Here is a 26143-nt window from a genome sequence, read left to right on the forward strand (position 1 = left end):
CCATCTAAAATCCGCTGAACAGCCGGATGTAATGGGAAACGCAGTCCAGCTTTGATGGCCGCCACATAGCAGCCAAAGCAACCGTCATCATAGCTGGTACCAGCCGGCCAGACGACAGTGTCTTCTGGATCCGGCACGAACAGTAAAAATTCGGGGCCCATTCTGTGGTTAGCTATAAAGCTCTCCACTTTGTCTTGCATGGCTGCGATCCGGCCCCGGGGTACCGTGCAGTAATAGGGGGTGTTTTCCTCTCTGTAAGAGGCGGACGGCTCCGCCCAATTGCTCCCCTTCTCAACTGCATGAGAAAGCCTCGCCTCCTGTAGGCGGCTGTTTCTCTCTTCTGAGCCTGGAGAAGCGTGGCCAGAAGAGCTGGACTTGGACTCGTCCTCTGACGAGTCCGAAGAGGACGACTCCTCCCCTCTCCCAGAGGGGCCCGCCTCCTCTCCCTTAGAAGGAGCAGGAGGAAAATTAGACATATCAACGGTGAAATGGGAAGGGACCACCTTGACCCCTCCCTCAGAACTGTCGGCTTGGCAACCGCCTCGTTTCACTTCTACATCTGGCGCCTGGTCAGATGTTTCACTAATGAGCACCCTTTGGGAGGAGCCGTCCGAGTTTGAGATCATAGCAGTCTTTTTTGTTCTGGCCATCACGTTTTACATAGACACAGATACAGTCGGACTTCGTATAAAGGGCAAAGATGGGTCCAGAAAAGGGCAGGCGGCACTCCTAGTCCTAGATTCAGCCGTCCCGGGTGACCGGCTGATCACTAACTTAGGTCGTGTCGTGTGCTTCCGTGGTGCCATTTCAAAAAAATAAAAAGAAAATTAAGAGTAAGAGAACTGAGTTACCTGAACGAGTGACGGTTGATGAAGTTCTGGAAATCCGGTGCAGTCGGCTTGTCAGAACAGGCGGTAGGCAGAAAAGGTCCGAAATGTCAGAGCAAGTTCAGGGGTCCGAATGTTCTCGCAAAGTTCTCAAATGTGAAAATGACCGAAGTCAGCACTTCCTTATATAGGCAATGTGAGAAGGCGAAGGGTCGCTTCCAAATTCAAAATTTGGGCGGGAAAATCTCTCGGCCATTTGCAAGGTGACACCTGTAGCAGGCCGTCGCTTGTCACCGTGCGGCACCTGTCACAGGTGACACGTGACCAGTCACGTGCCACCTGTGAGGGGCAAATGATTAGGGGATTTTTATCCACCAATCACCGTCTGACAAGTGGACCAACCAGGTTCCGCAACGTGTCCTTCACGTAGGCCAATAGGAGCCTGCCACGTGTCAATCACAGATACGTCCTCTACGGACCAATTGAGACACGCCACGTGTCCACCCATGCCAAATGGGAAAACCGGCCAACAAGGCCCAATCCTGTTTAGAGGCCCGGTCAGCCCTAGGTTTACCCTAAACCTAGAGAGTGGCACGCTTCTCAAGACTATAAATACTTAATTAATCCTCATTAAATTGGGGGAGACAGAACAAAAACGTTACGGAACACACTAATAACCGGCTGATCTCGCTAACAAAGCAGATTACCTACATTAAACACTCTCACCTAGAGAGACCTTATTACTTTAATTTCCGTATTAATTACTCCTTAATCAGGTACTAACTTGACCGTTGGAGGCGGAGCTCTCAGGAGTCTCCGTTATTTTGCAGGTACAGGCGTCCGGTTCCAGTCTCGGAGTTGTAACTCTCCCGCAGGACATCAGAAAACCCCGAAACAACTTTCACTTGATTTAATTACTTTTTTTTAATTGCATATGACTTTCAGTTGATTCAAAAAGATTTTTTTGAATGTGCTTGACTTTCATATGATTCAATTAGCATCTTTGAATGGATTTGACAATCATTTGATTCAAAAAACTTTGTTTGACTTTCACTTGATTCAAATCGCTATTTTGAATGCATTTGAATTTCATTTGATTGAAAAAGCTTTGTTTGAATGTGTTTGATTTTTTATTTGATTAAATTAGCTTTGTTTGAATGTGATTGACTTTTATTTGAATCAATTAGCTTTGTTTAATGCATTTGACATTCATTTAATTCAAAAAGCTTTGTTTGAATGTGTTTGACTTTTATTTGATTCAAATAGCTTTCTTTGAATGATTTTGACTTTCACTTGAGTTAAATACCTTTTTTGAATGTGTTTGACATTCATTTGATTCAAATAGCTTTGTTTGAATGTGTTTGCCTTCCATTGGATTTAATTAGCTTTGTTTGAATGTGGTTGACTTTTAATTGATTCAATTTGATCTTTTGAATGCATTTGACTTTCATTTGATTCAAAAAGATTTGTTTGAATGTGTTTGACTTTCATATGATTCAATTAGTATCGTTGAATGCATTTGACAATCATTTGATTCTAAAAGCTATGTTTGAATTTGTTTGACTTTCACTTGATTCAATTAGCTTTTTTGAACTCATTTGACTTTCTTTGGATTCAAAAAGCTTTGTTTGAATGTGTTTGAATTTCACTTGATTTAAATTAGCTTTGTTTGAATGTGGTTAACTTTCATTTGATTCAATTAGCTTTGTTTGAATGTGGTTGACTTTCATTTGGTTCAATTAGGTTTGTTAGAATGCCATTGACTTTCGTTTGATTCAATTAGGTTTGTTAGAATGCTATTGACTTTCATTTGATTCAATTAGCTTTGTTAGAATGCCATTGAGTTTCATTTGGTTCAATTAGCTTTGTTGAACGCATATGACTTTCATTTGATTCAAAAAGCTTTGTTTGAATGTGGTTGACTTCCATTTGATTCAATTGGCATCATTGAGCGCATTTGACAGTCATTTTATTCAAAAAGCTTTGTTTGAATTACTTAGACTTTCACTTGATTCAATTAGCTTTTTTGAATGCATTTAACTTTTATTTGATTCAAAAAGCTTTGTTTGAATGTGTTTGAATTTCATTTGATTCAATTAGCTTTGTGGGAATGCACTTGACAATCACTTAATTAAAAAAGCTTTCTTTGAATGTGTTTGACTTTCACTAGATTAAATTAGCTTTTTTGAATGCATTTAACTTTTATTTAATTAAAAAAGCTTTGTCCGAATGTGTTTGACTTTCATTTGATGCAATTAGCTTTGTTAGAATGTGTTTGACTTTCATTTGATTCAATAAGCTTTGTTGAATGCATTTAACTTTCATTTGATTTAAAAAGCTTTGTTTCAATGTGTTTGACTTTCACTTGATTTAATTACTTTTTTTTAATTGTATATGACTTTCAGTTGATTCAAAAAGATTTGTTTGAATGTGATTGACTTTCATTTGATTCAATTAGCTTTGTGGGAATGCACTTGACAATCAATTAATTAAAAAAAAATTGTTTGAATGTGTTTGACTTTCACTAGATTAAATTAGCTTTTTTGAATCCATTCAACGATGCTAATTGAATCATATGACTTTCATATGATTCAATTAGCATCGTTGAATGGATTTGACAATCATTTGATTCAAAAAGTTTTTTTTGACTTTCACTTGATTCAAATCGCTATTTTGAATGCATTTGAATTTCATTTGATTGAAAAAGCTTTGCTTGAATGTGTTTGATTTTTATTTGATTAAATTAGCTTTGTTTGAATGTGATTGACTTTCATTTGAATCAATTACCTTTGTTTAATGCATTTGACTTTCATTTAATTAAAAAAGTTTTGTTTGAATGTGTTTAAATTCTTTGGACTTTTAGTTGATTTAATTAGCTTTTTTGAAAGCATTTGACTTTCATATGATTTAATTAGCTTTGTTTGAATGTTTTTGACTTTCATTTGATGCAATTAGCTTTGTCTGAATGTGGTTGACTTTTGTTTGATTTAATTATCTTTTTTGAATGCATTTGACTTTCATTTGATTCAGATAGCATTGTTTGAATGTGTTTGACTTTCATTTGATTCAAATAGCTTTGTTTGAATGTGTTTGCCTTCCATTGGATTTAATTGGCTTTGTTTGAATTTGGTTGACTTTTAAGTGATTCAATTTGATTTGTTGAATGCATTTGACTTTCATTTGATTCAAAAAGATTTGTTTGAATGTGTTTGACTTTCATATGATTCAATTAGTATCGTTGAATGCATTTGACAATCATTTGATTCAAAAAGCTATGTTTGAATTTGTTTGACTTTCACTTGATTCAATTAGCTTTTTTGAACTCATTTGACTTTCTTTGGATTCAAAAAGCTTTGTTTGAATGTGTTTGAATTTCACTTGATTTAAATTAGCTTTGTTTGAATGTGGTTAACTTTCATTTGATTCAATTAGCTTTGTTTGAATGTGGTTGACTTTCATTTGATTCAATTAGGTTTGTTAGAATGCCATTGACTTTCGTTTGATTCAATTAGGTTTGGTAGAATGCCATTGACTTTCATTTGATTCAATTAGCTTTGTTGAATGCATATGACTTTCATTTGATTCAAAAAGCTTTGTTTGAATGTGTTTGACTTTCATTTGATTCAATTAGCATCGTTGAACGCATTTGACAGTCATTTGATTCAAAAAACTTTGTTTGAATTACCTAGACTTTCACTTGATTCAATTAGCTTTTTTGAATGCATTTAACTTTCATTTGATTTAAAAATCTTTGTTTAAATGTAATTGACTTTCACTTAATTTAATTACTTTTTTTAATTGCATTTGACTTTCAGTTGATTCAAAAAGATTTGTTTGAATGTGCTTGACTTTCATATGATTCAATTAGCATCGTTGAATGGATTTGACAATCATTTGATTCAAAAAGCTTTGTTTGACTTTCACTTGATTCAAATCGCTATTTTGAATGCATTTGAATTTCATTTAATAGAAAAAGCTTTGTTTGAATGTGTTTGATTTTCAGTTGATTAAATTAGCTTTATTTGAATCTGATTGACTTTCATTTGAATCAATTAGCTTTGTTTAATGCATTTGACTTTCATTTAATTCAAAAAGCTTTGTTTGAATGTGTTTGACTTTAATCTGATTCAAATAGCTTTGTTTGAATGTTTTTTACTTTCACTTGATTTAAATACTTTTTTTGAATGCGTTTGACTTTCATTTGATTCAAATAGCATTTCTTGAATGTGTTTGACTTTCATTTGGTTCAAATAGTTTTGTTTAAATGTGTTTGACTTTCATTTGATTCAATTAGCTTTGCTTGAATGTGGTTAACTTTCAATTGAGTCAAATTGCTTTGTTGAATGCATTTGACTTTCATTTGATTCAAAAAGTTTTGTTTGACTGTCATATGATTCAATTAGCCTCGTTGAATGCATTTGACAATCATTTGATTCAAAAAGCTTTGTTTGAATTCTTTGGACTTTTAGTTGATTCAATTAGCTTTTTTGAAAGCATTTGACTTTCATATGATTTAATTAGCTTTGTTTGAATGTTTTTGACTTTCATTTGATGCAATTAGCTTTGTCTGAATGTGTTTGACTTTCGTTTGATTTAATTATCTTTTTTGAATGCATTTGACTTTCATTTGATTAAGATAGCATTGTTTGAATGTGTTTGACTTTCATTTGATTCAGATAGCTTTGTTTGAATGTGTTTGCCTTCCATTGGATTTAATTAGCTTTGTTTGAATGTGTTTGACTTTTAAGTGATTCAATTTGATTTGTTGAATGCATTTGACTTTCATTTTATTCAAAAAGATTTGTTTGAATGTGTTTGACTTTCATATGATTCAATTAGTATCGTTGAATGCATTTGACAATCATTTGATTCAAAAAGCTATGTTTGAATTTGTTTGACTTTCACTTGATTCAATTAGCTTTTTTGAACTCATTTGACTTTCTTTGGATTCAAAAAGCTTTGTTTGAATGTGTTTGAATTTCACTTGATTTAAATTAGCTTTGTTTGAATGTGGTTGACTTTAATTTGATTCAATTAGGTTTGTTAACTTTCGTTTGATTCAATTAGGTTTGTTAGAATGCCATTGACTTTCATTTGATTCAATTAGCTTTGTTGAATGCATATGACTTTCATTTGATTCAAAAAGCTTTGTTTGAATGTGTTTGACTTTCATTTGATTCAATTAGCGTCGTTGAACGCATTTGACAGTCATTTGATTCAAAAAACTTTGTTTGAATTCCCTAGACTTTCACTTGATTCAATTAGCTTTTTTGAATGCATTTAACTTTCATTTGATTTAAAAAGCTTTGTTTAAATGTAATTGACTTTCACTTGATTTAATTTCTTTTATTTAATTGCATTTGACTTTCAGTTGATTCAAAAAGATTTGTTTGAATGTGCTTGACTTTCATATGATTCAATTAGCATCGTTGAATGGATTTGACAATCATTTGATTCAAAAATCTTTGTTTGACATTCACTTGATTCAAATCGCTATTTTGAATGCATTTGAATTTCATTTGATTGAAAAAGCTTTGTTTGAATGTGTTTGATTTTCATTTGATTAAATTAGCTTTGTTTGAATGGGATTGACTTTCATTTGAATCAATTAGCTTTGTTTAATGCATTTGACTTTCATTTGATTCAAAAAGTTTTGTTTGACTGTCATATGATTCAATTAGCCTCGTTGAATGCATTTGACAATCATTTGATTCAAAAAGCTTTGTTTAAATTCTTTGGACTTTTAGTTGATTTAATTAGCTTTTTTGAAAGCATTTGACTTTCGTATGATTTAATTAGCTTTGTTTGAATGTTTTTGACTTTCATTTGATGCAATTAGCTTTGTCTGAATGTGTTTGACTTTCGTTTGATTTAATTATCTTTTTTGAATGCATTTGACTTTCATTTGATTCAGATAGCATTGTTTGAATGTGTTTGACTTTCATTTGATTCAAATAGCTTTGTTTGAATGTGTTTGCCTTCCATTGGATTTAATTAGCTTTGTTTGAATTTGGTTGACTTTTAAGTGATTCAATTTGATTTGTTGAATGCATTTGACTTTCATTTGATTCAAAAAGATTTGTTTGAATGTGTTTGACTTTCATATGATTCAATTAGTATCGTTGAATGCATTTGACAATCATTTGATTCAAAAAGCTATGATTGAATTTGTTTGACTTTCACTTGATTCAATTAGCTTTTTTGAACTCATTTGACTTTCTTTGGATTCAAAAAGTTTTGTTTGAATGTGTTTGAATTTCACTTGATTTAAATTAGCTTTGTTTGAATGTGGTTAACTTTCATTTGATTCAATTAGTTTTGTTTGAATGTGGTTGACTTTCATTTGATTCAATTAGGTTTGTTAGAATGCCATTGACTTTCGTTTGATTCAATTAGGTTTGTTAGAATGCCATTGACTTTCATTTGATTCAATTAGCTTTGTTGAATGCATATGACTTTCATTTGATTCAAAAAGCTTTGTTTGAATGTGTTTGACTTTCATTTGATTCAATTAGCATCGTTGAACGCATTTGACAAGAATTTGATTTAAAAAGCTTTGTTTGAATTACCTAGACTTTCACTTGATTCAATTAGCTTTTTTGAATGCATTTAACTTTCATTTGATTTAAAAAGCTTTGTTTAAATGTAATTGACTTTCACTTGATTTAATTACTTTTATTTAATTGCATTTGACTTTCAGTTGATTCAAAAAGATTTGTTTGAATGTGCTTGACTTTCATATGATTCAATTAGCATCGTTGAATGGATTTGACAATCATTTGATTCAAAAAGCTTTGTTTGACTTTCACTTAATTCAAATCGCTATTTTGAATGCATTTGAATTTCATTTGATTGAAAAAGCTTTGTTTGAATGTGTTTGATTTTCATTTGATTAAATTAGCTTTGTTTGAATGTGATTGACTTTCATTTGAATCAATTAGCTTTGTTTAATGCATTTGACTTTCATTTAATTCAAAAAGCTTTGTTTGAATGTGTTTGACTTTAATCTGATTCAAATAGCTTTGTTTGAATGTTTTTGACTTTCACTTGATTTAAATACCTTTTTTGAATGCGTTTGACTTTCATTTGATTCAAATGGCATTTCTTGAATTTGTTTGACTTTCATTTTGTTCAAATAGCTTTGTTTAAATGTGTTTGACTTTCATTTGATTCAATTAGCTTTGCTTGAATGTGGTTAACTTTCAATTGAGTCAATTTGCTTTGTTGTATGCATTTGACTTTCATTTGATTCAAAAAGTTTTGTTTGACTGACATATGATTCAATTAGCCTCGTTTAATGCATTTAGCAATCATTTGATTCAAAAAGCTTTGTTTGAATTCTTTGGACTTTTAGTTGATTCAATTAGCTTTTTTGAAAGCATTTGACTTTCATATGATTTAATTAGCTTTGTTTGAATGTTTTTGACTTTCATTTGATGCAATCAGCTTTGTCTGAATGTGTTTGACTTTCGTTTGATTTAATTATCCTTTTTCAATGCATTTGACTTACATTTGATTCATATAGCATTGTTTGAATGTGTTTGACTTTCATTTGATTCAAATAGCTTTGTTTGAATGTGTTTGCCTTCCATTGGATTTAATTAGCTTTGTTTGAATGTGGTTGACTTTTAAGTGATTCAATTTGATCTGTTGACTGCATTTGACTTTCATTGGATTTAAAAAGATTTGTTTGAATGTGTTTGACTTTCATATGATTCAATTAGTATCGTTGAATGCATTTGACAATCATTTGATTCAAAAAGCTATGTTTGAATTTGTTTGACTTTCACTTGATTCAATTAGCTTTTTTGAACTCATTTGACTTTCTTTGGATTCAAAAAGCTTTGTTTGAATGTGTTTGAATTTCACTTGATTTAAATTAGCTTTGTTTGAATGTGGTTAACTTTCATTTGATTCAATTAGCTTTGTTTGAATGTGGTTGACTTTCATTTGATTCGATTCAATTAGGTTTGTTAGAATGCCATTGACTTTCGTTTGATTCAATTAGGTTTGTTAGAATGCCATTGACTTTCATTTGATTCAATTAGCTTTGTTGAATGCATATGACTTTCATTTGATTCAAAAAGCTTGCTTTGAATGTGTTTGACTTTCATTTGATTCAATTAGTGATCCAAAGTGGACATCTAATGAACCTGTTGCTTTAGTCTTAGAGACTCTTAGGTTTTTCCCATTCACAAAGAAGGGTGAAATTCTATGCTGCATTTCATGGGAAGATTGAAGATTGGTACACGGTTGGCTAGCATCACATTTTGGACGCATTTCATGACTATTTTGGGCGTGTGGATCCTAGGCCATTTACTATCTATTATTAACTTATGTGCTAGTTAATGTTGCTGAAATAATGCCAAGAATCTAGCTCTTGGCCGGTTGTAATGGGGGGGTTTTTCGCAGCAGCGCAGAAAAGAGGCAAAACCGGGAAGGCAGAATTCAATTGAAGATTTCTCCCTCATCCGGAAAGCTTTTGAGAAATTTCTTTTTTGCAAATTGGTTGTTTTGATCTGAATATTCTGAATTTGTAAGCCTTTGAGAGTCTAGAGGCAATTTTCGTTTTTCATTTTGTCTCTAATTTCGGCAGTTTTCATTGTACTTGTAATATCCAAGCAAAAATAGTGGAAATCATGTCTAGTGAGGAGCTTGCTAGAATGTTGCAAGTAATCATTGAAAAATTGGAGAATTTGGAGAAAAAAACAGAAGAGAGTGAAGTCTCTAGGGCACAACAAGATACTAGGATGGATGCCATATCTGATATGCTCCTTAAAGCCACTAGGAAAATAAATGAATTAGAGGAGGAGGATGAAAATAGTGGTAACAATTTTAGACAATTTGATGAAGATAGGGGTCTAAAAATTGATATGCATGAATTTGATGGAGGGCATGATTGTGAGGCTTTCTTAGATTGGGTTAGGCAAATTGAAACCGTTTTTTATTACAAGGGGTATGATGATAGGAAACGGTTCAAGTTGGCTGTCCTTAAACTCACTAAACTAGCTGCATTGTGGTATGAAAACCTCAAGTCAAATAGAAGAAGAGAAGGGAAAGATAAGATAGACTCGTGGGAAAAATTAAAAAAGAAAATGAGGGAAAAATGGGTAAGTAAAGAGTATGAACAAGATCAATACTTAAAATTAACCCACCTATCACAAGAAAACATGAGTGTGGAGGATTACATAAAAGAATTTGAAAGGTTAGGCTTGACTTGCGACTTGCAAGAAAAGGAGGCTTACAAAATTGCTAGATTTGTCAAGGGGTTGACCAAAGAAATTAATAAGAAAGTGGAAGTTACTCATTATGCCACTTTTAGTGATGTATGCAAACTAGCTTTGAAGTATGAGTCTCAACTTAAAGAAGAAAGGGAGAAAGAGAAGCTTAAAACTTCTTCTTTCAAGAATACTTCGAAATTTACTCCTTTCAACTCTAAAGGGAGTACTTTTCAAAATAAAACCTTTTCACCTAGCTCATCAAAAGGGAAAGAAAAACAAGTAGTTTCGCCTAGTGAGCTTTCAACTAGGAGAAAATGCTTCAAGTGTCATGGGAGAGGACATATTGCATCGGAATGTCCTAGTAAGAGTGTGTTAACAGCCTCTCAATGTGCTCTCATGGATGAGGAAGAAAAGGTCTATAACTTTGTGGCTCATGAGGAGGGTTGCGAGTTTGATGAAGAGTATGAGGAAGAGATTCAACCCGAAGATGAGTACAACATGATGGTGGTTCGTAGAATCTTGTATAATGAACCCGAAATTGATCTTAAACAACGAAACAACTTGTTCCACACTAGATGCAAGATAGGAGAGAAGACTTGCAATGTGATTGTTGATAGTGGTGCCCAAACAGATGTTGTTTCATCCGAGGCTGTGAGTAAATTGAAGCTACCCACTAGAGACCATGGTGAACCTTACAAGCTCAATTGGTTGAATGATGGCACAAGCATTAGAGTCAAGAAGCAAGCATTGGTGTCTTATTCCATTGGAGGGTTCGAAGATGAGCGTTGGTGTGATATTCTTCCTATGGATGCGTGTCATTTGTTGCTTGGAAGACCGTGGCAGTTTGATCATGATTCGGAGCATAAAGGGAAAACTAATGTGTATATTGTAACTACCAAAAATGGTAGAAAAGTTAAGTTAGTGCCTTTACCTCCTAAAGTTGCTAAGAAAGAAAAAGAGAAAAGCAACTATCTTGTAACTTGTAATGAATATGAACGAATAATGAAAGAAATGGGGGGAGGGTATGCTTTGGTGGTAAGGACCAAAGATGATAATGGTACTACTTGTATTAACTCATCCATGCTAAATGAGTTATTAGAAGAGTACCAAGATGTGTTCCCCAATGACTTGCCCAAAGGCCTACCTCCAATTAGAGGCATTGAGCACGCCATTGACTTAATTCCAGGAGCACCTTTGCCCAACAAGGCTGCCTATAGGTGTAATCCGGAAGAGAGTAAGGAACTTGAAAAGCAAGTGAACGAATTACTTGAGAGAGGTTATGTGAGAGAAAGCCTTAGTCCTTGCGCGGTTCCAGCCCTCTTAGTACCAAAAAAAGATGGTACTTGGAGAATGTGTGTTGATAGTCGTTCCATTAACAATATAACGGTCAAATACCGTTTTCCTATGCCTCGATTGCAAGATATGTTAGATGAGTTGAGTGGTGCCTTAGTCTTTTCCAAAATAGATTTAAGGAGTGGGTACCATCAAATGAGAATTCGAGAGGGGGATGAGTGGAAGACGGCTTTCAAAACAAAACAAGGGTTGTATGAGTGGTTAGTGATGCCATTTGGGCTTTGCAACGCCCCAAGCTCCTTCATGAGATTGATGAATGAAGTTCTCCGTCCTTTTCTTAATGATTTTGTTGTTGTTTACTTAGATGACATTCTTGTGTATAGTAAAAACAATGATGATCATGTAATTCATTTGAGGAGATTGTTTGAAAAATTGAGGGAGGTGAAGTTGTATGGTAAGCTTGAAAAATGTGTATTCATGACTCCTAGTGTTGTATTCTTAGGATACATTGTAACAGGAGAGGGGGTTCATGTAGATCCGGAGAAGGTAAAAGCAGTCCAGTCTTGGTTGGCTCCAACCAATGTGCACGAAGTTAGAAGTTTTCATGGACTTGCCTCCTTCTATAGGCGGTTCATCAAAAACTTCTCTACCATCATGGCTCCAATTACCGAGTTGACCAAAAAGGGTGAGTTCGTATGGGAAGAAAATGCTCAACGAGCCTTTGAGAAGGTTAAACATATGCTTTGCAACGCTCCTATACTTGTGCTACCAGATTTCAACAAAGTGTTTGAGGTAGAGTGTGATGCAAGTGGGATTGGAATAGGTGCTGTTTTGATTCAAGAGAAGAAGCCCGTGAGCTACTTTAGTGAGAAGTTGAATGGGGCTAAGTTGAACTATTCCACTTATGACCGTGAGTTCTATTCCATAGTTAGAGCACTTGATCATTGGTCTCACTACCTTAGACCAAAACCATTTGTTCTTCATTCCGATCATGAGGCTCTGAAATTTATTCATGGGCAACAAAAACTCAACAAGAGACATGCTAAATGGGTGGAGTTTCTCCAATCATTTACCTTTAGCTCCAAGTACAAGGATGGAAAGAGTAATGTTGTGGCCGATGCATTGTCTCGTCGGAGCTACTTACTTTCCATGGTGGATGCTAAGATCTTGGGTTTTGAACAACTCAAGGAATGTTACATAAATGATCCCGACTTTGCTAGCGAGATAGAGAATCCTACCAAAGAGTTTGTGAGACAAGATGGCTACCTCTTTAAAGGTAACAAGCTATGTGTTCCGAAGAGTGGGGTTAGGGAGTTATTAGTGAGAGAAGTGCATGGTGGAGGTTTAGCCGGTCATTTTGGGATACAAAAGACTCTTGATATTCTAGGTGAACACTTCTATTGGCCTAGAATGATCAAGGATGTTACTCATGTTGTGGAGAGATGTGCTACTTGTCAAAAGGCTAAGGGACACTTCACAAAGGGTCTTTATACTCCGTTGCCAGTTCCGGATGCTCCATGGGAAAGTGTTAGCATGGATTTCATTGTTGGATTGCCTCGCACTCAAAGGGGAAGAGATAGCATCATGGTTGTTGTAGATAGATTCTCTAAAATGGCACACTTTGTAGCTTGTAATAAAACTGATGATGCCGTGAAAGTGGTCGAGCTGTACTTCAAGGAAATTGTCAAACTCCATGGCATTCCTCAAAGTATAGTATCTGATAGGGACTCCAAATTCCTTAGTCACTTTTGGAGAACCCTATGGAAACTTGTGGGTACCAAGTTACTATTTAGTACCTCTCATCATCCCCAAACCGATGGGCAAACCGAGGTCACTAATAGAACTTTGGGTACTTTGTTACGAGGTCTTGTGAGCAAAACGCAAAAAGATTGGGACATGAAATTAGCCCATGCGGAGTTTGCTTACAATAGAGCTCATTCCCTAACTACTTCCCGTTCTCCATTTGAAGTAGTTTATGGAGTGAACCCATTTGTGCCGATTGATCTTGTTCCTATGGTTAAGAGTGACATGGTAGAGAAAGATGCTAAAAAGAGGGTGGAAACCTTTCAAAAAACCTGTGAGCAAGTGAAGAAAAGAATTGAGGAGATGAATAAAAAATACCAAGAGCGAGCCAATAAGAAACGCAAACAGCCTATTTTTCATCCCGGGGACTTGGTTTGGGTGCATTTGAGGAAGGAGAGGTTCCCTAAGCTTCGCAAAAACAAGCTTATGCCTCGTTCTGATGGTCCTTTTAAGGTTCTTGAGAGTGGTGAACGATAGTGCTTACAAAATTGAGCTACCAGACAAATTGATGGGTGTTAGTGCGACTTTCAATGTAGGGGATTTATCACCATACTTTGATGATTCAAGTTTGAGGGCAAACTCTTTTGAAGAAGGGGGGAATGATCCAAAGTGGACATCTAATGAACCTGTTGCTTTAGTCTTAGAGACTCTTGGGTTTTTCCCATTCACAAAGAAGGGTGAAATTCTATGCTGCATTTCATGGGAAGATTGAAGATTGGTACACGGTTGGCTAGCATCACATTTTGGACGCATTTCATGACTATTTTGGGCGTGTGGATCCTAGGCCATTTACTATCTATTATTAACTTATGTGCTAGTTAATGTTGCTGAAATAATGCCAAGAATCTAGCTCTTGGCCGGTTGTAATGGGGGGGTTATCAATAGGCTTTATTATGCTTTCATTACTTAGCTTAAATCAAGGCTTAAATCAAGGAGGAAACCATTGGCTGTTGGCCTTTCATTCTTGGACGGTTTCCTTGGCTTTTGGTGTGCTTTTGCTGCTCCTTTCCTTTATAAAAGGGAGAGCAAAACAGAAATTAAAAGGCAGTTTTGAGATTTGATAAAAAACCTTGTGTTTATAGCATTTTAACTTAGAGTTTGTCTCAAGTTCAAGTGTTCCCTTATTGCTTTGAGTGAGTCTTGAGTGATAAGCTTAGGAGAGATTGAGTGAGTCTTATCTCTGGCCTAAAACCCCAAAACTTTGAGTGTGTCCTTGAGTTTTGGCCCTTTTATCTTGTTCCATGATATTTGAGTATTCTAACTATAAGTATTTTTAAATCCATCAACCCATATTCGGGAGGGGGTATTTAGATTTACATCAATTAGCATCGTTAAACGCATTTGACAGTCATTTGATTCAAAAAACTTTGTTTGAATTACCTAGACTTTCCCTTGATTCAATTAGCTTTTTTGAATGCATTTAACTTTCATTTGATTTAAAAAGCTTTGTTTAAATGTAATTGACTTTCACATGATTTAATTACTTTTATTTAATTGCATTTGACTTTCAGTTGATTCAAAAAGATTTGTTTGAATGTGCTTGACTTTCATATGATTCAATTCGCATCGTTGAATGGATTTGACAATTATTTCATTCAAAAAGCTTTGTTTGACTTTCACTTGATTCAAATCGTTATTTTGAATGCATTTGAATTTCATTTGATTGAAAAAGCTTCGTTTGAATGTGTTAGATTTACATTTGATTAAATTAGCTTTGTTTGAATGTGATTGACTTTCATTTGAATCAATTAGCTTTGTTTAATGCATTTGACTTTCATTTAATTCAAAAAGCTTTGTTTGAATGTGTTTGACTTTAATCTGATTCAAATAGCTTTGTTTGAATGTTTTTTACTTTCACTTGATTTAAATACCTTTTTTGAATGCGTTTGACTTTCATTTGATTCAAATAGCATTTCTTGAATGTGTTTGACTTTCATTTGGTTCAAATAGCTTTTTAAATGTGTTTGACTTTCATTTGATTCAATTAGCTTTGCTTGAATGTGGTTAACTTTCAATTGAGTCAATTTGCTTTGTTGAATGCATTTGACTTTTATTTGATTCAAAAAGTTTTGTTTGACTGTCATATGATTCAATTAGCCTCGTTGAATGACCAAGATGGTCAAGTGATGTGTAAACAAGATGAGAAACCTTGTTACAAAAAGGATAAGTTAAAAGATTCAAAGGATTTTAAGGTTCAATTATCAAGTGATCAGTTTAGTTAGGGGAACTCTCACCCTAAGCTAAGGATATAGCAAAGAGGAACTCTCACTCGTTTGCTTGGGATAGTTTAGATGAGGGAACTCTCACCAAATCATAAACTATAAGTCCTAATTTTGGGAACTCTCACCAAAACTAACACTCTTCAAATTCGGATACTCAAATTTGGAAAACAAGTGAACTAAACTCAAGTCACTTCAATAAACAAAAACACACGTTTTTTTTTAGGCAAATAATCTTGGATGATTTTCATTCATTCAAAGTATGCTATTTATAGCATCAATACAACCCTTTCACTTGCCTACTTTAATTAACAAAATAAAATAGACAAAAGGAAATTAACTAAGGGAATGAGTGGAGAATACACGTCCCACTTAACCCCTTTTACAAACAAGATTAAACTTAATTAAAAGAACTAAAGACTAGGCTTGAAACAAGGGAAGATGATCAGCCAAACAGCATCCAAAGAGCATCTTCAACACACGTCCAAAACAGCCATTTGCAAGCTTGTGTAACCCCCATTTTAATGCCTTGATTCACGCCTCTTTATTCTTCATAACCCCCAAATAATGAGGTGCAATGTTCAGCCAACAAACTCCATAATTTACGCCCAACAAGTGCCATGAATCACGCCTCTTCAATCAGCTTGTAACCGTTGCACTTGGAGCTTGGAAAACCGTCACTTGCTAGATACCTTCTACAAGGTTAATTACACTAAGTGAAGTGTAACCACTTGTAAAATGTTTCGGACCAAAACCGTGCAAAAGAGTAAGGAATGATTTGGATAGAAACAACTCCTTTGCATTGCTTTGAACTTGGACCTCACCTTGACTACTTGGAGCATCACAATCATTAGAACTTTGACCATATTGGTCATCCTCCTCTTCTTCAAAAGGAATTGCCCTCAATTCGTCATCATCAAGGTATGGAGCAAGGTCCCCAACGTTGAATGTGCTTGAGACACCAAATTGACCCCCCAAATCAACCTTGTATGCATTGTCATTGATCTTTTCCACGATTTCAAATGGACCTTCGGCTCTTGGCATAAGCTTGTTCTTTCTTTTGCTAGGAAACCTCTCTTTCCTCATGTAAATCCACACTAAGTCACCAACTTCAAATTGCTTCACGTTTTTCACCCTCTTGTTGGCTTGTTTCTTGTAGACTTCATTTGCTTTCTCAATGTTCTTCCTAACTTCCTTGTGGACCTTCAACATGAACTCGGCTTGCTCCTTAGCTCCACCATGAACGAACTTGTCTTGTGGCAAAGCTATGAGATCAATAGGAACATAAGGATTGACACCATAGACTACTTCAAAAGGAGAGTACTTTGTAGTAGCACTAGGAGTCCGATTGTAAGCAAACTCGGCATGAGCTAGCTTGACATCCCAATCCTTAGCACTCTTACTAACCAAGGTCCTAAGCAACGAACCCAGAATTCTATTCACCACTTCAGTTTGCCCATCGGTTTGTGGATGGTGTGAAGTAGAAAACAGCAACTTTGTTCCCATTAGACGCCATATTGATTTCCAAAAATGACTAAGAAATTTTGTATCACGATCGGACACAATGGTGCGTGGCACCCCATGAAAACGAACCACTTCTTCAAAGTATAACTTAGCCACTTTCATAGCATCTTCGGTTTTGTGACAAGGAATGAAATGAGCCATTTTAGAAAACCGATCAACAACCACCATGATTGAGTCTTTACCCCTTTGAGTTCTAGGTAAAGCCACAATGAAATCCATGCTCACATCTTCCCAAGGTCTCTCCGGAACTGGCAAAGGCTTGTAGAGACCTTTGTGAAACACCATCTTGGCCCTTTGACAAGTAGAACAACGACTAACCACATGATGAACCGTGGCTAACATTTTCGGCCAATAAAAGTGAGCTTGAAGAAGCTCCATTGTTTTTTGAATCCCCACGTGACCAGCTAGACCTCCTCCATGAGCCTCATGAATCAACAAGCTTCTAATTGGACACTTAGGAATGCATAACCGATTTCCCTTAAAAAGAAAGTCATCATGTAAGGAAAATAAGTCATATACTCCATGGACACATTTCTGTATTATTTCAATGAAATCTCCATCCTCCTTGTAGTATGCTTTGATCAAATCAAACCCAAGAACTTTTGCTTCGACAACTCCAAGCAAATTGTGTCTCCTAGATAAGGCATCCGCAACAACATTAGCCTTTCCACTCTTGTATTTAGAGGAAAAGTTAAAGGTTTGCAAGAATTCAACCCATTTAGCATGTCTTGAATTCAACTTCTTTTGACCATGGATGAACCTTAGAGATTCATGGTCCGAATGTAATATGAACGGTTGTGGTCTCAAGTAATGTGACCAATGATCTAGAGCTCGTACCATAGCATAGAACTCTTTATCATAGGTGGAATAGTTCAACTTGCCTTGACTCAACTTTTCACTGAAATAAGCAATTGGACGCCCTTCTTGAATCAAAACTGCTCCAATCCCTTTCCCACTTGCGTCACACTCAACTTCAAATGGCTTGGAAAAATCAGGGAGTGCAAGAATAGAAGTGTTGCACATCTTCTCCTTGACTTCTTCAAAGGCCTTTTGAGCTTGTGTAGTCCACTCAAACGTCCCCTTCTTAGTACACTCAGTTATAGGAGCCATGAGTGTGCTAAAATTCTTGATAAATCTTCTATAGAAAGAAGCTAGGCCATGGAAAGAACGGACCTCCGTGAGTGTTTTTGGACTAGGCCATGATTGAATTGCTTCAACCTTGCAAGGATCCACCTTCACGCCATCACCTGAAACTATGTAACCAAGAAAAGTGACCTCATATAACATAAAATCACATTTTTCAAGTTTTCCATACAATTTTTGAGTTCTTAAAACAGAAAAAACTTGAAACAAATGATCTAAATGTTCATCCTCATTTTTAGAGTAAATAAGGATGTCATCAAGGTACACCACCACGAACTTGCCAAGAAATGGCCTCAACACCTCGTTCATTAATCTCATGAACGTGCTAGGTGCATTGGTCAATCCAAACGGCATCACAAGCCATTCATACAACCCATGCTTCGTCTTGAATGCAGTCTTCCATTCATCACCTTCCCTCATACGAATTTGATGGTAACCACTTCTCAAATCAACTTTTGAGAATACATGTGAACCACTCAATTCGTCCAACATATCATCCAGTCTTGGAATTGGGAACCTGTACTTGATAGTAATATTGTTAACAGCTCTACTATCAATGCACATGCGCCAAGTTCCATCCTTTTTAGGAACCAACAAGGCAGGAACCGCACATGGACTCATAGACTCACGCACATAGCCCATACCCATCAATTCTTCAATTTGTCTTTGCAACTCCTTAGTTTCTAAAGGGTTACATCTATAGGCAGGTTTATTTGGTAGAGGTGCGCCTGGAATGAGATCAATTTGATGCTCAATTCCTCTCAAGGGTGGTAATCCCTTAGGTAACTCATCCGGAAAAACATCCTCAAACTCTTTAATCAGTTTGGCAAGTTTAGGATTTTGACTCACAAATTTTTCATGGATTTCTTTAGAGTACAACATGAATATCTCTTCCTCACCCTCAAACTCCCTCTCAAACTCTTTACAAGATAATAAAGAAATTTGTGGCTTTTGTGGTTGTGAAAACCGTGGGGGTGGTAAAGGGTGCAATTTCTTTTGTTTCCCTTGGTGAGTGATAGTGTAGGTGTTATGGTACCCATCATGGATAGATTTTTTATCAGATTGCCACGGTCTCCCAAGAAGAATATGACAAGCATCCATTAAAACAACATCACACAATTGACTATCATGATATGAACCAATCGAAAAATTCACCATACATTGCTTTCTAACCCCAGTACTAGCATTAGAATCTAACCAACTCAATTTGTAAGGATGTGGATGATTTGTGGTGGTAAGACCTAGTTTAGATACTAAGGTTTTCGACACGGTATTAGCCTCACTGCCCCCATCAATAATTAAATCACATACCTCGTCACCAACTTTACATTTGGTGATGAAAATGTGTTGTCTTTGTGGCGCCAAAGGTTCCTCCACACGAGCCTGCAAAGCTCTCCTAACCACCAAGTTTGTTTTGTCCCCCATTTCAGGATAGCATTGGTCCTCCTCCTCTTCCTTTTCGAACGGGGTCACTTCCTTCTCTTCTTCAGACTCAAATTCCTCCCAATTGATGCTTTGGGTGGCTATGAGTTTAACCTCTTGCATGGTTAAGGCTCGAGAATTAGGACAATCTTTCTTATAATGTCCTCTACCTCCACACTTGTAACATACAATGTCACTAAGCTTGAAGTCTTTCGTGTTCCTCTTTGGTGGCTCATTAGGCTTGCTAAAAGAAGAACCCTCCTTTGAGTTGAAGGGTGGTTTGCGCACCACTGGAGTAGTAGTAGGCGTTTTCTTCCTTTTCCTTTTAGCATCAAACTTTGTCACCAGTTTGCAAGCTTCCACAAACGTGAGGTTAGTATAACCATCAAGTTTGTCTTGTAACTCTTGTTCCAACCCAGCTACAAAACGCCCCAACTTCAGCTCTTCATTTTCAGTCACTTCACATACAATGGCAAGCCTATCAAATTCTTTGATATAGTCTTCCACCGAATCACCATTTTGTTGGAGAGTGCTCCATTTCACATACTGATTTTGCTTGTAATTGTGAGGAATGAACCGATCTCTCATTCTTTTCTTCAGCTTTTCCCAAGTGGAAATGTGAGCCTTACCCCTAAGGGTACGCCCTCTTTGTTCTCCTTGCAACCAACTATCACCATAGCCCTTCAACTTGACTTTGGCAATCTTAAAACGTTGAACATCCTCATGAATGTCCTTGTATTCAAAGTACCTTTCCAAGGATTGCTCCCATTCCAAGTACTTCTCTGGATCAAGTGCCCCATCAAAGGCAGGAACGTCCACTTTGAGACTCCTATCCTCCCTCCTAGGTGGAGGGTCTTCACCTTGATCTCTCCTATCTTGCTCGTTCATGAGCCTTGCCATCAAGGCAGCAAGGTTCCCTTGGAGATTGGCATTGGTTTCGGCCAACCTTTCCTGACTAGCAATGGATCGATTAAGAGCTTCCAAAGCTGTCCTCAAGTCTTGATTCTCTCCCATGGTATGTAGGTATTCGACCCCTTTGGAAAATTTAAGAAAATTTCCCCCTACCTGACGCGCCAAATGATGTGTAAACAAGATGAGAAACCTTGTTACAAAAAGGATAAGTTAAAAGATTCAAAGGATTTTAAGGTTCAATTATCAAGTGATCAGTTTAGTTAGGGGAACTCTCACCCTAAGCTAAGGATATAGCAAAGAGGAACTCTCACTCGTTTGCTTGGGATAGTTTAGATGAGGGAACTCTCACCAAATCATAAACTATAAGTCCTAATTTTGGGAACTCTCACCAAAACTAACACTCTTCAAATTCGGATACTCAAATTTGGAAAACAAGTGAACTAAACTCAAGTCACTTCAATAAACAAAAACACACGTTTTTTTTTAGGCAAATAATCTTGGATGATTTTCATTCATTCAAAGTATGCTATTTATAGCATCAATACAACCCTTTCACTTGCCTACTTTAATTAACAAAATAAAATAGACAAAAGGAAATTAACTAAGGGAATGAGTGGAGAATACACGTCCCACTTAACCCCTTTTACAAACAAGATTAAACTTAATTAAAAGAACTAAAGACTAGGCTTGAAACAAGGGAAGATGATCAGCCAAACAGCATCCAAAGAGCATCTTCAACACACGTCCAAAACAGCCATTTGCAAGCTTGTGTAACCCCCATTTTAATGCCTTGATTCACGCCTCTTTATTCTTCATAACCCCCAAATAATGAGGTGCAATGTTCAGCCAACAAACTCCATAATTTACGCCCAACAAGTGCCATGAATCACGCCTCTTCAATCAGCTTGTAACCGTTGCACTTGGAGCTTGGAAAACCGTCACTTGCTAGATACCTTCTACAAGGTTAATTACACTAAGTGAAGTGTAACCACTTGTAAAATGTTTCGGACCAAAACCGTGCAAAAGAGTAAGGAATGATTTGGATAGAAACAACTCCTTTGCATTGCTTTGAACTTGGACCTCACCTTGACTACTTGGAGCATCACAATCATTAGAACTTTGACCATATTGGTCATCAAGGGTCAACTATCCATGGTCAAGATGAGGAGGTTCAACACGGTGCTATTGAGCAAGGTGCTAAGGGATTATTCTTGTCTAAATCATTCTTCAATCCTATGCACGGTTTTAGTCCAAAGAGTTTAACAAATGGTTACACTTCCCTTAGTGTAATTAATCTTGTTGAAGGTATCTAGTACATGAGCCGTTTTTTCCAAGCTTGAAGCCACGCATGATTTATGCATTTGGGAGTTACATTGGACTGATTTTGACAGCGTGATTCAAGGCTTGTGTTGGGCGTGAATTAAGGCATTAGTTGGCTGATTATTCTACCTCTTTACTTGGGGTTTACATGTACTTAATTAGAGAGTTGTTGCTAGAATAAAGGAGCTTGAATCAAGGGTTTAAATGGGAGGTTACAAGCGTGACTCAAGGGGGTTGTTTGCATGTTTTCTTGGACGTTGAAAATGCTGTTTGAAGACCTCATGATTGCTGAACGTTTTCTCCTTAATTTAAGCATAGTTTTAAGCTTAGTTGATTAGTTTTACTTTGTTGTTATGAGGGGTTAATTGGACAGTCATATGAGCCTTTTAATCACCTTATAATTAGCATTTTATCTTGTCTTTTAATTAGGCAAGTGATGGATGATCATTAAAAATTGTAGAAGGGAATCCTATGTTCCTTTATGTAACTTATACACTACTATAAATAGTGTACTATGCATGAATGAAAAGCATCCAGAAATTTGCTTAAACACTTGTGTTTTGTTGATTAAACGTGACTTAGCAATTAGTCATTTTTAAGGTCCAAGTTTGATAACTCAAATTTGAAGAGTGCTAGTTTTGGTAGAGTGTTCCCAAACCTAGGAACTTGCGTAGTGAACGAGTGGGTTGAGTGTTCCCCATTCCTAACTACACCAAGCAAAGGGTGAGTGTTCCCCTTTGTTATATCCGAGACTAGGGTTGAGTGTTCCCCTATTCTCCCCTTCACTAATCACGATTTCACTAAGACCCCTTAAAACGTACTTTTGTAACAAGGTTCTCATCTTGCTTACACATCATTTGGCGCGTCAGGTAGGGGGTGTTTTCCTAAACATTTCCTAAGGGGTCGTATACCTACACACCATGGGAGAGAATCAAGACTTGAGGACAGCCTTGGAAGCTCTTAATCGATCCATTGCTAGTCAAGAAAGGTTGGCCGAAACCAATGCCAATCTACAAGGGAACCTTGCTGCCTTGATGGCAAGGCTCATGAACGAGCAAGATAGGAGAGATCAAGATGAAGACCCTCCACCTAGGAGGGAAGATAGGAGTCTCAAAGTGGACGTCCCTTCTTTTGATGGGACACTTGATCCAGAGAAGTACTTGGAATGGGAGAAATCCTTGGAAAGGTACTTTGAATACAAGGACATTCATGAGGATGTTCAACGTTTTAAGATTGCCAAAGTCAAGTTGAAGGGCTATGGTGATAGTTGGCTACAAGGAGAGCAGAGGGGACGTACCCTTAGGGGGAAAGCTCCTATCTCTACTTGGGGCAAACTCAAGAAACGGATGAAAGACCGTTTCATCCCCCACAATTACAAGCAAAGTCAATATGTGAAGTGGAGTACCTTGCAACAAAATGGGGACTCTGTGGAGGATTACATAAAAGAGTTTGATAGACTTGCTATTGTGTGTGAAGTAACCGAAAATGAAGAGCTCAAAATGGGGCGTTTCATATCTGGTTTGGACCAAGAATTACAAGACAAACTTGAAGGTTATACTAACCTCACGTTTGTTGAAGCTTGCAAGTTGGTGATTAAGTTCGATGCTAAGAGGAAGAAGAAGAAGCCTACTACCATTCCTCAATTGGCACGAAAACCTTCTTTTCCTACGAAGGAAGGTTCTTCCTTTAACAAACCAAGTAATCCACCAAAAAAGGACACAAAGGACGTGAAGCTAGGTGACATTGTGTGTTACAAATGTGGAGGACGAGGTCATTACAAGAAGGATTGTCCTAATACTAGGGCGTTAACCATACAAGAGGTTAAGCTCATGGCCACTCAAAACATCAACTGGGATGAGTTTGAGGAGGGGGAAGAAGAAGTTGAAGATGATTGTGATGATTGCATTGCCGAGCCAGAGGAGAAGACTAGCCTCGTGATTAGGAGGGCCTTACAAGCACGTGTGGAAGAGGATGCTGCCCCCCAACGACAACACATTTTCATCACCCGTTGTAAAATTGGTGACGAGGTATGTGATTTGATTATTGATGGAGGAAGTGAGGCTAATACCGTGTCTAAGACCCTAGTATCTAAACTTGGTCTTACGACTACTAATCATCCACAACCTTACAAATTAAGTTGGTTAGATTCTAATGCTAGCACTGGGGTTAGGAAGCAATGCATGGTTTCTTTTTGTATTGGTTCGTATTGTGATTCTATATTATGTAATGTTGTGTCCATGGATGCTTGTCATATTCTACTTGGTAGGCCTTGGCAAACTGATAAAAGATCTATACATGATGGGTATCACAACACGTATACCATAGTCCATGAAGGGAGAAAGAAAAAACTACACCCTTTACCACCCCCACGGTTTTCACCATCACAAACACCCCAAAAAGAAGTATCCTTGTTGTCTCTTAAAGAGTTTGAAAGGGAGTTAGATGGTGAGGGAGAGTTGTTCATACTATACTCCAAAGAAACCCACGAAAATTTTGTTGCTCAAAATCCTAAGTTAGCCCAATTGATTAAGGATTTTGAGGACGTTTTTCCGAATGAATTACCTAAAGAACTACCACCCATACGTGGAATTGAGCATCAAATCGATCTCATTCCCGGAGCACCTTTGCCAAATAAGCCAGCCTATAGGTGTAACCCTTTAGAAACTAAGGAATTACAACGTCAAATTGAAGAGCTAATGGGGATGGGTTATGTGCGTGAGTCCATGAGTCCATGTGCCGTTCCTGCTTTGTTGGTCCCTAAGAAAGATGGTACTTGGAGAATGTGTATTGATAGTAGAGCCGTTAATAACATTACTATCAAGTACAGGTTTCCAATTCCAAGGCTTGATGACATGCTTGATGAGTTAAGTGGTTCCAAGGTCTTCTCAAAGGTAGACTTGAGAAGTGGGTATCATCAAATTCGCATGAGAGAAGGGGATGAATGGAAAACCGCGTTCAAGACAAAGCATGGGTTGTATGAGTGGCTCGTCATGCCATTTGGCCTTACAAATGCCCCTAGCACGTTCATGAGATTAATGAATGAGGTGCTAAGGCCATTTCTTGGCAAGTTCGTGGTAGTATACTTGGATGACATTCTCATTTATTCACGTGATGAAGAATCTCATTTTGATCATCTTTTCCAAGTATTTTCTGTTTTGAGGCAAGAAAAATTGTATGGGAAACTAGAAAAATGTGATTTTTTATTGTATGAAGTCATGTTTCTTGGTTACATAGTTTCAGGTGATGGCGTGAAGGTGGATCCTAGCAAAATTGAAGCAATTCAATCATGGCCTAGTCCAAGGACACTCACGGAAGTTCGTTCATTTCATGGACTTGCCTCCTTCTATAGAAGATTCATCAAGAATTTTAGCACACTCATGTCTCCCATCACCGAGTGTACTAAGAAAGGCGTGTTTGAATGGACACCCCAAGCTCAAAGGGCATTTGAAGAAGTCAAGAAGAAGATGTGCAACACACCCATCTTAGCACTTCCGGATTTTTCCAAACCATTTGAGGTTGAATGTGACGCAAGTGGAAAGGGTATTGGTGCCGTATTGATTCAAGGTGGGCGTCCCATTGCTTACTTTAGTGAGAAGATGAGTCAAGGCAAGTTGAATTACTCCACCTATGATAAAGAGTTCTATGCTATGGTAAGAGCTCTAGATCATTGGTCACATTACTTGAGGCCACAACCTTTCATATTGCATTCCGATCATGAATCCTTGAGGTTCATACATGGCCAAAAGAAGCTGAATGCAAGACATGCTAAATGGGTTGAATTCTTGCAAACCTTTAACTTTTCCTCTAAATACAAGAGTGGAAAGGCTAATGTTGTTGCGGATGCCTTATCTAGGAGACATAATTTGCTTGGAGTTGTCGAAGCAAAGGTTCTTGGGTTTGATTTGATCAAAGCATACTACAAGGAGGATGGCGATTTCAATGGAATAATACAGAAATGTGTCCATGGAGTATATGACTTATTTTCCTTACATGATGGCTTTCTTTTTAAGGGAAATCGGTTATGCATTCCTAAGTGTCCAATTAGAAGCTTGTTGATTCATGAGGCTCATGGAGGAGGTCTAGCTGGTCACGTGGGAATTCAAAAAACAATGGAGCTTCTTCAAGCTCACTTTTATTGGCCGAAAATGTTAGCCACGGTTCATCATGTGGTTAGTCGTTGTTCTACTTGTCAAAGGGCCAAGATGGTGTTTCACAAAGGTCTCTACAAGCCTTTGCCAGTTCCGGAAAGACCTTGGGAGGATGTGAGCATGGATTTCATTGTGGCTTTACCTAGAACTCAAAGGGGTAAAGACTCAATCATGGTGGTTGTTGATCGGTTTTCGAAAATGGCTCATTTCATTCCTTGTCACAAAACCGAAGATGCTATGAAAGTGGCTAAGTTATACTTTGAAGAAGTGGTTCGTTTTCATGGGGTGCCACGCACCATTGTGTCCGATCG

At 36.9% G+C, this 26143-nt stretch overlaps 1 protein-coding gene across 1 annotated transcript; it reads left to right on the forward strand.

The window, feature by feature from the left end:
* Nucleotides 1-23921: 23921 nt before the first annotated feature.
* Nucleotides 23922-24453, forward strand: LOC110690239 (the record flags this gene model as incomplete). The annotated part of the gene is made up of 1 exon (XM_021867067.1): nt 23922-24453. A coding segment is annotated over exon 1 (532 nt), but the record flags the coding sequence as incomplete, so codon positions are not given.
* Between the last annotated feature and the right edge of the window lie 1690 nt (nt 24454-26143).

This window comes from Chenopodium quinoa, unplaced genomic scaffold, assembly GCF_001683475.1.
Source record: "Chenopodium quinoa cultivar QQ74 unplaced genomic scaffold, ASM168347v1, whole genome shotgun sequence".
Classification (NCBI taxonomy): domain Eukaryota; kingdom Viridiplantae; phylum Streptophyta; class Magnoliopsida; order Caryophyllales; family Amaranthaceae; genus Chenopodium; species Chenopodium quinoa.